At 49.0% G+C, this 17,558-nt stretch overlaps 1 protein-coding gene across 1 annotated transcript in view; it reads right to left on the bottom strand.

Moving 5' to 3' along the window:
* The window catches only part of MYO5B (myosin VB), a 210,357-nt gene that overhangs the window by 57,356 nt on the left and 135,443 nt on the right, over window positions 1-17,558 (bottom strand). Inside the window, exons 6-10 of the mRNA XM_049781585.1 lie at window positions 11,657-11,800; window positions 11,006-11,087; window positions 8,654-8,761; window positions 5,869-5,978; window positions 1,489-1,754 (exon numbers count right to left, since the gene is read on the bottom strand). Of these exons, the coding sequence (XP_049637542.1) occupies window positions 1,489-1,754; window positions 5,869-5,978; window positions 8,654-8,761; window positions 11,006-11,087; window positions 11,657-11,800 (710 nt within the window). The remainder of the gene's footprint in view (window positions 1-1,488; window positions 1,755-5,868; window positions 5,979-8,653; window positions 8,762-11,005; window positions 11,088-11,656; window positions 11,801-17,558) is intronic.

The raw sequence follows: 17,558 nt of genomic DNA, 5'->3' as shown, positions 1-17,558 counted from the left end.
TGATGGTGGGGCCAGAGACATAGTACAGTACAGTGGGAAGGGTGCTTGCCTTGCATGTGGCCAATCTGAGTTCAATCTCTCAGCATACCCTATGGTTTCCCCAGGACTCCCAGGAGTAATTCCTGAGTGCAGAGTCAGGTGTAACCCCTGAGCATCGTCAGTGTCACATCATCAAGGTTAGTGAAGCAGTGAAGGAAGCAATCCCAGCATCACCAGAATTCTGAGGGTTGAAAGAGGCCCATGGGCAGATTTAAGTAGCATACCAGGGCCCCAGGAGCCAATTCAGAGGTCAGAGGCCCTGAGTCCAAACCCTGGCACCACATGGAGCTTCCTGCATCGCAGAGGTGGTCCTTATGTCCCTAGAACTGCAGAAGGGGCCCAAACATTGAACCCTACTACCTGGGGTGTCCCAGGCTGCCAGAGCACTGCTTAGGAGCACCCCTAAAGTAACACAAATAAAATGAAGGTGAAGGGGCCAGAGAGATATCACAATGGTAGGGCATTTGCCTTGCATGCAGCCAACCCAGGACAGATGGTGGTTTGATTCCCAGCATGCCCTGAGCCTGCTAGGAGCAATTTCTAAGCACAGTCAGGAGTAACCCCTGAGCGCCACTGGGTGTGACCTAAAAACAAAACAAAACAGACAAACAAAAAGAAATGAAAATAAAATGCTGAGAATGGAGAGAGGAGAAGAGAGGAAAGGTGAGGAAAAGAGGGAGATAGAGAGAGAGAGAGAGAGAGAGAGAGAGAGAGAGAGAGAGAGAGAGAGAGAGAGAGAGAGAGAGAGAAGAAAAGTATCTGCTATAGAAATGGTCTGAGGATGGTTTGATGTGAGGGTAACTGGGAAAACTATCTAATATAAAATTCTGGATACTGACAAGCATTCTCTCACACCAAAATCTAGTTGCCATATAAATTTGACTGTCAAATTTTCTATTAAAAATGTCTTTTAGGGAAAAAAAATGTCTTCTAGGGGCCAGGGAGACAGCATGAAGGTAGATAGTTTGCCTTGCATGCAGAAGGACGGTGGTTTGAATCCTGACTTCCCATGGGGTCCCTAGACCCTGCCAGGAGCAATTTCTGAGTGTAGAGACAGGAGTAACCCCTGAGTGCTGCTGGGTGTGACCCCCCCAAAAAAAATCAAACAAACAAACAAAAATGTCTTCTAAACTTTCAAAAAAGGAGAGAGAGAGAGAGAGAGAGAGAGAGAGAGAGAGAGAGAGAGAGAGAGAGAGAGAGAGAGAGAGAGAGCGAGAGCGGGAGGTTTTCCTTTCTGAGCCTGGGATAAAAAGAGACTCTTAGCTAGGAGCAATTAGTCTTCACTTTTGCTCAGGCTGTCTCAGTAATAGGACATGAATATCCCAGGACTCAGGTCCCCTAAAGCCAGCTATGGCTCCTTCTCAAGACCCCTTCCAGAGGTGTGTGGGTATTACTAGGGGCTCCAGATGTGGCGCCAATCTGCCCAGCAGGGGGCTGTTGGGAGCCTACCCATATATGTCTAGGACCCCAATGAATGAGTGCTGCTTGAGGGACGTGTGCAGGGCCTTGTTCACATGCTCCACAATCCAGCTGAACAGCTGCGCATATAGGTGCTTGGCCAGGGCGTTGCGTGCGTTGACCACCTGCTGCAGGGACATGGTCTTTACGTAGGTCTCTGAGGTGGTGACCAGCTTGCGGTGGCACAGCCAGTGCTGCATCTGCGCCTGCTCCACACCCAGCAGGCGGCAGAAGTTGCTCAGGTGCTCATCCTGGGGCTGCAGGAGACAAAGCAGAGACAGGGCTAGAAGAGGACCACACCACTACACTACCCTCTCCCTGCCAGCCAATGGGAGGCCAGCCCCAGTCGCAGCCTTCCTGGCACCCCACACACTTGGAGTCTGCTACATGGGGAGGGCAGTGACAGGGCCTGATAAAGAGATGGTCAGAGGCCAGAGAGATTGTACAGTGGGCAAGGGAGCTTGTCTCATACCTAGCTGACCTGGGTTCTATCCCTGGCATCATGGATGGTGCCTTGAGTCCTGCCAGAAGTGATCCATGAGCACGAACCAGAGAAACCCCTGAGCACTGCTGGACATGACCCAAAACTAACAAAGTGTTGCTCAAATGTGTCTAGATGCCTGCCCAGTGGCAAATTTTTAGGCTTCTTAGGAATATTCTCCAGCTCTCCTGATCTAGGGCTGCAGAGCACTGGCATGAGAGAAGTCTCAAGAAAGGGCTGGTGTCCATTAAGAGGAAGGAGCCAGAGGTGGAAGAATCCTCCTGGATGCCTCTATCTCAGTTACCTATGGCCTGCAATCTTCCAAATAGTTGTATATTCAAAAGTAGTCTGGAGCTCCTGTGGCCAGAATGAATGGTTGCAAGCAGATCATTAAGGGGGCCTAGTAAGTGTGAAGTGGAGGAAATCACACTAGAAACTAAACAACTCAAGTGGCTTTGAAACACAGGACCTATTCAAGATGCCCAGGAGCTCCTGGAAAGAGAAGAACTCTCTTTCATTGCTTCTATGTTGTGCTGGCTGAGTAAAGTTCCCACACCCTGAAGTTTACTGCTTGCTACCAGGTTGCAGAGCCACTAGATCTGTGCCATGAAGATGGCCAACTCAGGCCTTATAAAATATCCCTGGTAGTTCCCAGGTGAAGAGGAAGGCGAGCCTCCCCTCTCCAGGCTGCCACCTCACTCCTCCCTGCTACAGCAGGACACATGCCACACATGCAGAGGCAAGAAATAGGCTGAGCCCTAACTCTCTGCTCCCCAGAAACACAGGACCAAGCTTCAGAGATGATAAATAACATCTAAGCAAGGTTCATGCACAATCTTAGTGCTCTTGCTTCAGCCAGAAAGGGAATCAACAGAGGTGGCGAAATGTTGGAGCTATGCAGAACACCTCCATATGTGAGGAGATTCCTGGGAGCTCCAGACACCAGTGTACCTCAGGTTTAGAGCTGGACAGAGCAGCCACTGGCAATGTCCCATCGCCAGCCCCTTTATTATTGGGTAAGAAGCAGATATCTGCAGTACCACGTCTCACCAGGTCCCGTAGGCCAGGCCAGTCTTCCTCACATACCAGTGACCTCAGTACCTTGATTCCCATTGCAGCAAAGTTCTCATTAACTGCTGGCCTTTGAGACACCGAACCTTGGGGATCAGCAGGCTCTTGGGTAACCCTTGCCTGCCCCCCTGAAGCTTCCACTCTTAAACATCATTAGTTATGCCCTGGAAGGCTTTGGTTCTGGCCTGAGCCTGCAAGGAGCTTAATAACTCCACTGCAGGAGAGGGGATCTTTCAGAACAATGTGTCACCTCCTAATGGCTCTGCCTGGCCCAGGGGAGTCATTCTGTGAGGGGTGCTGTCTGCCAAGATGGCAAAATAGGCTTGTTCCCTGACCAAGATTACAGATAATGGCACTATTCCTGCACCCCACTTCCACCCCGATGTCCCTAGGCCATTTTTTCTTCCTCCTACAGACGTTAAAAATCCATCTACTCCCCCCACCAGTGCAATTACAAGATAATCAAACAACAGTGTAGGAGGAAAATCTCACTCCTTCCTCTCCACATCCTTGTGACCAGTGTTTTTCCAGAGTTGGGCCTGTGGGGAGGACGTTACTGAATAGAGGGGGTAGGAGGGTCTTGCTGGGAGAAACGAGTTAGACCTGGCTGTTTCTTCAGAGCATCAAGAGAGGGGTATCTTATGGGGCCTTTCTGGAATTTGACTGACCAAAGAGTAGGCAGCATTTCTGAGCCAAATTGCCTGACCTTGGCCTTGACCTGGGAGAGACCCGGGACCACCTGACTTCATTCGCCCCACAGAGAATTCACCACAGTCATGACTCTGGGCCACCAGCAGTTTCCACCAGACCCAAACACAAAGCCTTAGAAAGGGTGTTAGTGGGGCCAGGTGGTGGCGCTAGAGGTAAAGTGCCTGCCTTGCCTGCACTAGCCTTGGACAGATCGCTGTTCGATCCCCCGGTGTCCCATGTGGTCCCCCAAGCCAGAAGCAACTTCTGAGCGCATAGCCAGGAGTAACCCCTGAGCATCACCGGGTGTGGCCCAAAAACAAAAACAAAAAAAACAACAACAAAAAAAAGAAAGGGTGTTAGTGACTGGAACTGGTAGGCAGGACAATGTCCTCTCATCCACTTGTTCTATTTCTAAGCAGTTGGTCACTGCTGGACACTGGAATATCTGCTGTAGAAGAACCTGTGGGTAGCATCCCATTCCTCTGAGGCACTGCTATGTCACCATGGGGGAGATAGGACCACGCATAGGGAGCCCACTGCACTCACGTCTGGCATGCTGATTGTGGCTGGCTTCTATTATAATCCTGCCTGTTGGTTCAAAACTGACATCACATCCTGCAGTCACACTCATGCTTAAACAATGCAAAGTCCACAAGAAGTTGGGAGCAGTAAGTTTTGGGGTACATGCTGCCTCTGGTGTCTAAACCCTTGTGGGCCATTGTCTTTAAGAGGCAGGGCACTGCCTTCAAAAAATGGGGTTATGGGGTGTCCATGCACTGAAGGCCCAGGTCCTTGAAAGCTGACTTGATGAGACTCAGAAGGGAATGTTGGGCCAATATGGATGGCACCCACCAGGCCCCCCCCCCACCCCGGATACATATGATCCCTCTTAGCACCCTACTCTCCAAATATCATCATGCCAACCTCACTGCCCCTAGTCCCCCAGCACCAGCATCAATGTCCAAGACTGTCCAACATCCCCAGTCCCACCATGCCCCTCTCCAACACAGGATCTGGCAAGGAAACTGCTCAGGAGGCTGCAGAGTCCATGTCCATCCCCGAAAAGCTCCAGGGATTCCCCAAATCCTAAGCCACTTAACTCATAAGGGAAGTGTGTGGGGTGAAAGTAGGCAAACTGGTGCCCCTAACACACGTCTTCCTCTCCCCAAACGCCAGGCAGGGCTCAACCTGAACCAACGAGGAGAGGGTGATTCATGCTTCTCCACTGGCATGGAAGCCCATGGCAGGGACAGGGTGGTTCTCACCTTGCATGGGTTCCATCCCCAGTACCCAACCAAGCATCTTCCCACTGTGATGGGCGAGGACATGTGCCTGGATTTTCAGGCTTCTGAGTCAGTGCTGTATAGCCTGTCTCCTCCCAGCTTCTGGGCATTTCAGTGCAGAGTTGGTAGATAAGACTCAAACTCTGAACTGTACCCAGCTTCTACTGCCAGGGGCATAGAGAGGATCTAAATAAACAATAAGCAGATTCTGTGTGCCAGGCTAGAGTGCCACTGCCAGGCCAGCCTGTCATCACTACACAGCACCAGGTATGGTCTACCAGTCATCCCAGTGCTGACCCCCAACATCTACACACTGGGCATTGCCATCTGACACATATCTTAGTCAGTGGGCAATGGAACAAAATCCAGCACTGACTATGTGTAAATGGCACTCAGAGAATCAGGTCAACCCAGTACATTGACACAAGTGCCATCACCATCCTACCTACCAAGAGGGCTACCAGCTCCTGGATGTCCACTGCAAAGTACAATGTCTGATCCAGCACCTGCTCCCTGTCACTCCCAACTCACTGCACAGCTCAGCAAGGACTGAGCGATTGACTATCCTTGAAGCTCACTAGTTTTTCTAATCCAGCAAGAAGAATTTCTGAATAACGACTAAACTCCCTGCCTTGCAGGGCAGAAATTCGATGGCAGCAAATTTAAAAAAGAGGACAGATGCATTCTTTTTGCAAAAAATATTATCAGCAAGGGAACAGGAATCCTAAGTGTGGAGAATAAATAACCTACGAGTGTCCTCTAAGGGTAGAGGCACATTTCAGTCATATCAAGCCAAAGAGCAGAGCAAACTGCCCATTTTATCTTGGGGGCTGGAGTGCGCCTTACCGAGATGCTGCAGGATTCGCCATCACGCTCTGCCTGGATCGCCACGTTTCCGAGGTGCAGAATAGAAGCAATTATCTTAAAAATGCTTATCTGATGGGACTCACGGACTCCTGGGGGAAGAAAGGGGATGAATGACACTTAGAATCCAGGAGAAGAAAGGACATTTCACCCTCTTTATAAAGAACTTCAAAAAAACCCAAACAAACATAGGTTTGATTTTTTTTCTATCTTCTGGACCAATAACTCCTAAAATGATCCAGGCTCCTCACCAAGTAATTGCCACTCACAGCAATAGTTCCGAGGGCAAAGGGGCTCCCCGGATGAGGCATGAAATTTCCTGGCTGTGATTGTCTTGATCAAACCAGATGGGTCACACCACATCGTTCCCCCTAACTTTCTTCATCACAGAGAGGCCACAATTACAGATTTACAGTGGACTTTATCTCACCCCAACACAATGCTTCCAGGGAATTCTTGCTTTCTCCATTAAAAAAAAAATGTCCATTTATCTGCTGTCATTTTCCTCCTCACCTCCTCACCTGCAAACATCTGTGCCATGAATCTAAAGTGCCCACAGGGACCTGGAGCAAAGCGTCCCCTAGGGGGATCTTAGGGAGGATGGGTCAGCTGGCCAGGGCTGCTCCCATCCTGGGTCAGGATCTTTCAGTGGTGGACAAGAATGGCTGCCCAGGCCCAGGGGGCACCCCCACTTAGCCTAAAAGCCAAGTTCCAAAGATGTTTCTCAGGCTCAAATATCTGCCTAGCCTATTTTATTTTATTTTATTATTTTATTAGTTTTTGGGTCACATCCAGCAGCGCTCAGGGGGGCTACTCCTGGCTCTACGCTCAGAAATCGCTACTGGCAGGCTCGGGGGACCATATGGGGTGCTGGGATTCGAACCACCATCCTTCTGCATGCAAGGCAAATGCCCTATCTCCATGCTATCTCTCTGGCCCCTAGACTCTGATTTTGCTTTAAAGAACTATAGATTCTTTTTAAATTACAAAACATTTCAGACTTGGGGCAGAACAGTGGCGCAAGCAGTAGGGCATTTGGACCACATTTTGATCTCCCAGCGTCCCATAAGGTCCCCCAAGCCAGAAGCAATTTCTGAGCACATAGCCAGGAGTAACCCCTGAGTGTTACTGGGTGTGGCCCCCAAAAAGCAAAAACAAACAAACAAAAACAAAAACATTTCAAACTTAAAAAACAGAGAGCTGGAAGAACTCTAACTAGTGGGAAGCAAAACTCAAAACAAACCAAATCTGAACATTCAATCCAAAGGAGGAAAGCCAGGGTTAGCCCATTTTTGTAAATAAAGATTTATTAGAACACAGTTCTGTCCATTTGTTTCTACCCTGCCAGTATCTATTTTCATCCTGAAAGGGGGCAGCTGAGTAGCTGGGACAGAAACTGCCTGGAACACAAGCACCAAAGAGTTACTGTCTTGTCCTTCAAAAAAAGGTCACCAATCCCTTGAGTTAACAACAAAAAAAGACATTCTATCAAGGCATGGACTCGTGGCTCCCTACAAGTTATCTTACACACTCTGTGTGTTTTGAGAATAAAGGCCCCTGGTCTCTAGGGGATAAAGTGCCTGGCAGAGATCACAGTTTGCTCTGCTTCTCTCTCCTTATCCTTGCTCTAGCATCTTCTCAGCCTCTGCAAGGACTGAAAACCCAGCCCAAAGCTCTCCTGCTTATGTGCTGCTCACTGCAAAGAAGAAACCAACCAGTCCCAGATTGGGGAGATGTCTTAGAGCTCAGCACACTCTGAAAACCCAAGGACCTGAGTTCAATCCCAGCACTGCATGATCCCTGGCACTGCAAAGCCTAAGCATAGAACCATCCAGCTCCAGCCAGGACAGTGTATGACCAGTAGTGTCCCTCCTAGTCTACCTCCACCCCAACACAGTTTTAGAGAGTGACAAGCAGGCAGGCACGCACACTTTTTTCTAATTAGAAAAAGAGAAATCATCTCTATGATGCTGGGACAGAGGATGAGCTGATGCTCTCAAAGATGAGATTTTTCCCTCTCCCTTCCCTTTGCTCTAAGTGCATCATGCCTAGAAGGCTGAGCTTGGCCAGCAGAGGGCACTGTCGTGACCTTGCTGGCAGGAGCAGCAGGAGAAAGCAGTTTCCAAAGGGTCCCACTCAAAAGGATCAGGGGTCCTCAAACTACAGCTCATGCGGCCCACCGAGGACATTTATCTGGCCACTGGGTGTGTTTGCCACTGCTGCCTGTTCTGCTTAGCAGCTGACTTGTCCCAGGCAGCAGCACACACATGTAGGATGAGAGCCGCACTCTCCAACTCTCCAACATCCCTCCTTTCTTTTCTGTCTCTTAATTCCTCCTATCAGTCTTGGGGAGGGGTCCTCAAACTATGGCCCTCAAGCCAGTATTGTTCATAGCTTTTTTTTTTTTTTTTTTTTTTTTGGTTTTTGGGCCACACCCGGTGACGTTAAGGGGTTACTCCTGGCTATGGCTCAGAAGTCGCTCCTGGCTTGGGGGATCATATGGGACGCTGGGGGATGGAACCTCGGTCTGTCCTAGGCTAGCGCTGGCAAGGCTTACCTCTAGTGCCACCACGCCGGCCCCTGTTCATAGCTTTTTTTAAAACTATAGTCCAGCCATCCAATAGTCTGAAGGACTGAACTGGCCCAGTTTTAAAAGTTTGAGGACCCCTGCTATCCCACCCATGCTGTGGGACTGGGCTGGCCTTCCACTGCATAGACAACCTGTAGAGCCTGCACCCCACACATGCACACAAGCCCCTTAACTTACCAAGGAGGATGAAAGCCTGGCGTGTCTTCTCAAAGTCCTCTGCATCATCCACACCCTCAATGGATGTGTCCCCGCCCTGCGACGTGTAGAAGAAATCCTCTGCACAGGCTATGGGGGGAACAGGGGGTGGATGTCATCATGGGAGGGGAGATCTGCCCACTGAACCACAGAGGCAGATGGGTGAGGAGGCCTGTGAAAGACTGTCTTTAGGTCCGGGGAGAGAATGAGGGAGAGAATGAGCTCCAAGAGCTGGAGCCTCACATGGTCCCCAGATATGGCCCCCAATCAACCAAAGGAGGTTGCCCTTAGGGCAATAGGAACATGGAGACAAAACTGAATGATGTCAGACTGACCCCAGACAGAGCATTAGAATATTCAGCTAAAACTGGGATAAAACAGGAGATGGTAGATTCCCTGCATTGATGTTGTTTGTTTATTTTTATCATCCCCTCCCTCTTTTTTTTTTTTTTTTAAGATATGATGCATGCAAATAAGGGGCATCCTGCTGTCTCTGAGTCCCAGATTTCTAGGACTTTCAACCATCTACAAAGTCAGGGAGTGACATGCCCAAGGGTACATGACTCAAGTCTGCTCCAAAGACGGGCACCTGAACTCTTCGGGGCTGTAAAAAATGCACAGTGAGGGGCCGGAGCAGTGGTGCAAGCCATAAGGCTTGCTCACACTAGCCTAGGACGGACCTTGGCTTGATCCCCTAGTGTCCCATATGATCCCCCAAGCCAGGAGCAATTTCTGAGCGCATAGCCAGGTGTAACCCCTGAGCGTCACAGGGTGTGGTTGAAAGACCAAAAAAAAAAAAAAAAAAAAAAAAAAAAAAGCACAATGACACACACTTGTGTTCAGTTCTGGGTGAATTCCTCAGAAGGGAGGGAGTGGTGGGGAAGGAGGGGCAGGCCTGAGGAGGGGTCAGGTGGGCAGTACCCTGGGGAGCAGCAGCAGCAGCAGGAAGAGAAGACCAGTGGGGCTCAGAGGCCACCTGCAATGGAGATGACCCCCACAGCACTCAGTCCAGGGTGGACTCAGTGCCAGAAGCTTCCTGGCAGAGAGCACTGCTGTCTCTCTCTTCCAAGGGACTCTTATCTGCATGGTGGCCCTATCCCCTTCTGTCTGCCCTTTTCTGTCTGTCTCAGCTACCTGATGTCACAGGACCTGTAATGTGCCTCAGCCATAGAGGAAAAGCTTGGAATTTGTGGGGTCCTGCCTGGGCTCTAGCACTGCGCTCCATCTCCTGGATCAGTCTTTGGACTCCATCCATAAGCGCCATTACCTGGCTTTGTCCCTGGGTTCAGTTTTTGGGCCCCATCCCTAGGCTCATTCATCCCTTGGGCTCCATCTCTATTCTCTGTCCCTGGGTTCCACCACCTGACTCTGACCTTGGATTTCATCACCTGACACTCTCCTTGGGCTCTATTCTTGGGCTTATCAACTTGGGCTCTGTTCCTTGTCTTTATCTTTGGGTTCCATTTCTAGGCTCTATCATCTGACTCTGTTCCTGGCTCCATCACCTGGCTCTGCCCTGAACTCCATTCCTGGGCTCCATCCCCAGCAACCAACCACCATCACCACCCCCATTTTGCCCATGCCTGCCTTATGAGCATTAGGTCCAGACTCAGAGCTTACATATAGGAAACATTTCCAATTTTCCAGGGAGGTAGCAGGTGGAGCTGGTAGGGATGGCACTCAGCACCTGGGCTAGGCTCCAATGTACTTTCTTTCTGCTGACCCTCAAGTGGGAAGCATTTTCTGCAGAACTACGCTGCAGAACTATGACCATCTTTCGTTGCTGCTAAATCCCTTTCTCCTGCTTGTCCCAACTCTTCCTCAGCTACTGATGGGTATGGAAGTAACCAGTTTCATTCTATTCAGAATTCTTTGCTAGAAGAAGTTCTCTGAATTGGTCCCTTACCCTACTTATTCTCCATCCTGGTAGGTAGTCTTTCTCTTCCCAATAAAAACCTTGGGTCTCAGGGAGAAACTGCTTTCAGTTTCTTTTCCACAGCTATTCTATCTGCCTGCTGGTATTTCTTGCTAGTGAGTGGAAGGCTTGTGGTGGAATTTTCCTGAACCTGTTCTATTCCCTTCAATCTGTATGAATTATTTTCTGTGTTGGCGTTTGCTTTCAGATCTATGTTTCCCCCATTTCCTCGGGACTGGAGAATAAAGCTTCCACTTCAGATGGGCATCCTGGGCTCAGGTCACATGATGAGCCAGGCTAGGAAATGGGCACAGTCCAGTGACGGGGTGGTGGTGGTGGTGGTGGTGGTGGTGTTGTTGTTGCTGTGCCCACATTTGTAACAGGTCAAAGATGAGAACCCCATGTGCCTGGGAACTCACTGAGAGCCAGTTCTTTGCACTCAGGGAGGCTGGCTGCCGCGCACAGCTGGTAGAAGATGTGGTAATTTCGCTCGTAGTCAGCCTGCAGGAAGAGGAATGTCAGCAGGTTCAGGCCAGAGACCCCTTCTCAGAACCCCAGAGCCCTGGGATGATTCTTTTATTGCTTCTTCACTTAGAAATCATTTTAATAAGGTTGGAGAGAGATAGCACAGCCTTGCATGCGGCTGACCCAGGGTAGACCTGGGTTGGAATCCCAGCATCCCATACGGTCTCCCAAATCTGTCAGGAGCAATTTCTGAGCTCAGATTCAGCAGTAACCAACCCCTGAGCACCTCTGGTTGTGGCCCAAAAACAAATCAAAAAAGTCATTTTAATCTCATTACTTTGGAGCTACACTTGGCAGTGCTCAGAGCTTACTCCTGGCTCTGTGCTCAGGGAATCGCTTCTGCCAGGACTAAACTCTGACAAGTAGCAGGAGAGGCTAAACATTGCCTGTCAGTGTTCACTGCCTGCCACTGCCAGAATGGTCTAGTCCCCTGGGGTTCCGAGGCCTTGTCCCCAGCACTGCTACAGTGCCCACCACTAGGCCTCGGGCACAGGGAGTCGGCAGGGAATGGGAAGCACAATAGAATGCAGGAGCAGGCCCCTCACCTGGAAGACCACTCTGGATTTCTCCAGCAGGTACGTCCTCATGTTGGCACCGATGATGTGGAACCTCTTGTCAAAGCCAATCTGAATGTACTTCCCGAAACGGCTACTGTTGTCATTGCGTGTGGTTTTGGCATTTCCGATGGCCTGTGCAGAACAAACACAAGTGTGGGGCTGGGGACTGTGTAGGGTAACACCTTCGCCATGCTGCCTTCCTTCCTCTCAGAGCCCTGCTCTCAGGGGGACACGAGTGCACATAGAAATAAAGCCACCTGGGGCCGGGCGGTGGCGCTAAAGGTAAGGTGTCTGCCTTGCCAGCGCTAGCCTAGAACGGACCTCAGTTCGATCCCCCGGTGTCCCATATGGTCCCCCAAGCCAGGAGCGACTTCTGAGCGCATAGCCAGGAGTAACCCCTGAGCGTTACTGGGTGTGGCCCAAAAGCCAAAAAAAAAAAAAAAAAAAAAAAAAGAAATAAAGCCACTGGGCCCGAAGAGATAGCACAGCGGTGTTTGCCTCGAAAGCAGCTGATCCAGGACCAAAGGTGGTTGGTTCGAATCCCGGTGTCCCATATGGTCCCCCATGCCTGCCAGGAGCTATTTCTGAGCAGACAGCCAGGAGTAACCCCTGAGCACCGACGGGTGTGGCCCAAAAACCAAAAAAAAGAAAAAAGAAATAAAGCCACCATTTGCTGTCCAGCTACCTGTCCTGCATAGGATGATGGAGGAAATAGAGGGGGGTTGACTGCTAGGCTCTTCAGAGGGGGCCCCAGCTCCTTCTCTCTCTCCTCTCTCTCTCTCTTCTCTCTCTCTCTCTCTCTCTCTCTCTCTCTCTCTCTCTCACCCCCTCCTCCTTCCCTAGAACATACGTGATGGCAGCAGTAGCAGTAGTCATCTTGGGACCATGAGCGGAGATTTACAGCCATTAGTTTACAAGTATCAGAGGCCACTGCTCTGACAGCTGTGAGCCACCATACCAAGGCCATCCAATAGTTCTGAAACCCCCACCCAACATTTCTAAAGGGTTTCTGAGCAGTCACACCTTCCTGGGTCTAAGCTGCATGGACCAGGCTCATGATCAAGCAGCCAACACTATGCTCCACTAGAAAGAGCACTTTAAACGAGGTGCTCTTTCTAGTGGGCAGGACAGGTCCCATTTTAGACAAGCTCACAGGGACATTCTTCAAACACTGGTTGTCTCTTCTAAAATGAAAGGCCAAGTGAGTGGAGCTGCTGCCTGAATGTTCACTGGCTCTAAAATATTCCATCACCAATGAGCCACACAGAATGCTCCATGTGGGAAGAGTCCTCCCAGCACCCATCTCCTCAGAAAGCATCAGTAAGTGACTGCCAGATAACAGGAACCCATCAGTGAATCAAGGCACTGATTATTTTTTCCTCAGCAACTTTACAACCAAACTGTGCTCAATGAGGTGCTATTCCAACATGCCCTGAATGTAAAATTATATATCAATCCCTTTTATAGGCTTATATTGGGGAAAACAGAGACAAACTTGGCAGTGCTCAGGGCCTACTCCTGGCTCTGTGCTCAGAAATCACCCCTAGTGGGGTTGAAGAAATAGCATGGAGGTAAAGTGTTTGCCTTGCATGCAGAAGGACAGTGGTTCAAATCCTGGCCCGCCAGGACCAATTTCTGAGCATAGAGCCAGGAGTAACCCCAAGCGCTGTCGGGTGTGACCCCCCAAAAAAAAGAAAAAAAAAAAAAAGAAATCACCCCTAGCAGGCAAGGCAAGCATCTTACAAATTGTACTATCCCTTTGGCCCCTAAAGGCTTACATTTTCAACTGGTTAAAACACCTTTTAAAATACTCACTGTTGGGTCCCGTTTACTTCTTTATTGGTTATTTGTATATCCTCAAAGAACTCCCAGAATGAGAAATTGATTCCCATCCCCTTATCCCCTTGAGGGGGGAGATCTTGGTAGTTATCTGCAGCAAATAATCCACACAGACAGGAGGGTAAAGGGGTAAAAAGGTTGGGTGCAGAGAGTCCTTTGTCAGCCTACTACCAGCTCCAAAATATGCCTGGAGCCAGCCAATAAACTCTGCCAAAAGACCCTGAACACCTCGCTCCTCAACTATTTATTCTGCTCTCAACAGCGTCCCCACCTGGAAGGTCAAGGTGGGACAACAGGCAAAGAATATTCTATGGAAATGTTTTCATATACAACACTCACTACCATAATTTTTCAATAGTCTAATAAATCTGAGGGACAAAGAGCTAGAGAGAAAATCCCAAATCCCAGGTTAGAACTTGTTTTTGTTTTGTTTGTTTGTTTTTGGGCCACACCCAGCGGCGGTGCTCAGGGGTTACTCCTGGCTGTCTGCTTAGAAATAGCTCCTGGCAGGCACGGGGGACCATATGGGACACCGGGATTCGAACCAACCACCTTAGGTCCTGGATCGGCTGCTTGCAAGGCAAACACCGCTGTGCTATCTCTCCGGGCCCAGAACTTGGTTTTCTTGTGCATTAAAATGTGTACCTTGGAACCGGAGAGATAGCATGGAGGTAAGGCGTTTGCCTTTCATGCAGAAGGTCATTGGTTCGAATCCCGGCGTCCCATAGGGTCCCTCGTGCCTGCCAGGAGCAATTTCTGAGCATGGAGCCAGGAGTAACCACTGAGCACTGCAGGGTATGACCCAAAAACCACACACACACACACACACACACACACACACAAAATGTGTACCTTGAGAGTGGAGTAACAGACAGTACAATGGTTACAGCAACTTGCCTTGCACATGGTTGATGCACTATAATTCCTGGCACTACATGTGGTCCTAAGTCTAGCCAGGAGATACCTGACTGCAGAGCCAGAAGTAAGCCCAGAATACCACTAGGTGTGGCCCCACAAAACAGCAACAACAAACAAACTAAAACCAAAAACAATTAAATGTCTTCCTAGAAGCCAGGATCATGGTTGAGTAGTAGAGCTCATGCCTATCATCTTCAGGGTCTGAGTTCCAACCCCAGTACCCAATCTGAGCTCAACCTCCAACATCTCTGGGCACTTCTAACTCCACCCTGGCCAGCCAAATCTGAGCCCCAGAACTACCACTATCTGGCACCCAAACCATCCAGCCCTCACAGGCGGTCTCTGTGAACAAGGCCAATAGAAGTGCTGGCCACAAACAACCAAGATGCTTTCCTGGACTAATACTCTAGGAAACACAGGTCCAGGCAACAAGCAGGGTCCCTGGGCCCCACTCGTACTGAGTCAGTGAGGCCTCAAGTCTCAGAACTGTTTGCACACAGAAGGCAGAGTCTGTTCTTCCCCAGGGAAGCCCCGGTACCCAGGAAGGAGATGGGAAGGCTTAACCACTCTGCCCATCCTCTCTGTAGGTTTGACTATGCTGAGGTGGGTAATGGAGGATATAAAAGCACAGGTGGGGGCCGGAAAGATAGCATGGAGGTAAGGCATTTGCCTTTCATGCAGAAGGTCATTGGTTCAAATCTTGGCATCCCATATGGTCCCCCATGCCTGCCAGGAATGATTTCTGAGCGTGGAGCCAGGAGTAACCCCTGAACACTGCCAGGCGGGACCCAAAAACCAAAAACCATAAAAAAAAAAAAAAAAAGTAGCACAGGTGTTTGGGAGCCGGAGTAGTGCTGCAAGCAGTAGGGCATCTGCCTTGTACACACTAACCTATGACAGACCGCAGTTCCATCCCCTGGCATCCTATATGGTCCCCCAAACCAGGAATGATTTCTGAGTGCATAGCCAGGAGTAACCCCTGAGCATCACAAGGTGTGGCCCAAAAACAAAACAAAAATCACAGGTGGTGGCCACAAAGTGAAGAAGCTGTTTGGTACTGCTCTCAGATCCAGAGCTATACTATGGGGACAAGAAATGTCAACCATGGGGCTGGGCGGTGGCGCTGGAGGTAAGGTGCCTGCCTTGCCTGCGCTAGCCTAGGACGGACTGCGGTTCGATCCCCCGGCGTCCCATATGGTCCCCCAAGCCAGGAGCGACTTCTGAGCGTATAGCCAGGAGTAACCCCTGAGCGTCACCGGGTGTGGCCCAAAAACCAAAAAAAAAAAAAAAAAAAAAAAAAAGAAATGTCAACCTGTATATGTGGAGGGCTGTAGGGAGACCTTAATCTTTTAAACTCTTTATAGATTTTTGCTATTTTTTTAAAAAGCCCAATTCAGGGCTTTATGGTTTTGTGCCATGCCCAGTGACACTTAAGGGTTACTCCTGACTCTACACTTAGAAATCACACCTGGCAGGCTCAGGAAACCATATAGGATGCCAGGAACCAAAATCGGGTTGGTCTTGTGCAAGGCAAATGCCTACCCACTGTGCTATCACTCCAGCCTCAGGCTTTTTTTATTTTTTTACTAAAAATTAAAAAAAAAGAGCAACTCTCATAATGTTTTTCTCAGCAGTGCTGAGGTCATCGGAGCCACATCTGGCCGTGCTCAGATTAGTGATGGTGAACCAAAAGGTTCCAGGGTTGAACTTGGAGCCTTCAACATGCTGGCTGTATCATCTACTGAACCATATCCCTGGCCTCCAGAACACGTTTTAAAGCAAAGGTAAACCAAGTGCAATAGTTGCAGATGAAAACAAATCCAGACTTTGCTGAGGAGTCCATAGTCCAACAAAAGAGGGAGATGTCAGGAATTAAAATGGGAGTGACAACAAATGCCATTCAGCAGAAAGCTCAGGAGGAAAATCACAGAACCAACCAGCCCAGTGCCACACCTCAATCATCAATGCAGATCACACTAGAAGCAACTGCAAAGTGGCCTATATAAGGAGGTGGTGAGGAGAAAGGAGATTTCTTACACATGGCCGGTTCAGCTGGGATTCAATACAAACTGTAATGACTGCTCTGCAGATCCGGACATACTTAGTAACGTGAGACTAGAAGCACCAGAGCACCCAAAACTGACTGTAGAGAACAACCTGGCCAATGCAAGGAGCTCAATGTTGACTGTGAACATGGATTTTTTTTGTTTTTGTTTTTTTTTGTTTGTTTGTTTGTTTTTTTGGGGGGCCACAACCATTGATGCTCAGGGATTACTCCTGGCTATGCGCTCAAAAAAACGCTCCTAGCTTGAGGGGACCATATGGGGGGGCGCGGAGCAGACGCCTTACCTCTAGCGCCACTGCTCCGGCCCCATGCGTGGACACAGATTGTTAAGGATTGTTAAATGTTACAGCTCAACAGTTCACACCTACCTGGAACTGCTTGAAGTGTAAAGGCTGAATAAATGCCATTTAACCTTGCAGAAATCTCCTTCCCAGCATGATGGCAAGACTCTGATAGTTAATACAAACAAACGCGCACGAGCGCATGTGCGTGCAGTTCCAAAAATTTTTGGAATAGTCACATTTGTGATTCTGGGATTTCATACAAAGGTGTGAAATATTTTTTTCAACATTAACTTTTTTTTGGTAATTTCTATAAAATCATGCTTTGTGCTCATAGTTGGTGTCAACTTTGTGACTACACCTTAGTTTCCTCTCTTGTCTCACTTGCTACTTCTTTAGAAATCTGTGTAATGCTGATGTCCTACAACATGACATAAGGCACCTCCATTTTAGGGGAATTCAGCAGGCCCACTAAATGCAATTCTCGGATTTTCCGGGTTTCCTCTAAAGGCCCGCTGAGAGAGCTCTTGCCCTGCATGGAGAGTTGAGAAATTCCTGAAGATATATTTCTGAAATTCATGTCTTGGTACTGACATTACATTTCCTTTCATTTATTTGGCTTTAATATTATTTCTCCCTTGTAAATTTACAGGCTGAAATAGGGCCTCTTTCAAATTTCATTTCCCAGAGAAATTTCTGCACCAAATAATAGAGACAAGTTTGGTCTTTTTCTGTCAGCCTGTTTACATCTAAAAGCCAAGTCAAAACATAGCATCTTAAAGACAAT

This window comes from Suncus etruscus, chromosome 10 (assembly GCF_024139225.1).
Source record: "Suncus etruscus isolate mSunEtr1 chromosome 10, mSunEtr1.pri.cur, whole genome shotgun sequence".
Classification (NCBI taxonomy): Eukaryota; Metazoa; Chordata; class Mammalia; order Eulipotyphla; family Soricidae; genus Suncus; species Suncus etruscus.
Note: the sequence above shows the minus strand (reverse complement) of the source record. Positions and strands in the feature narration are given on the sequence as shown.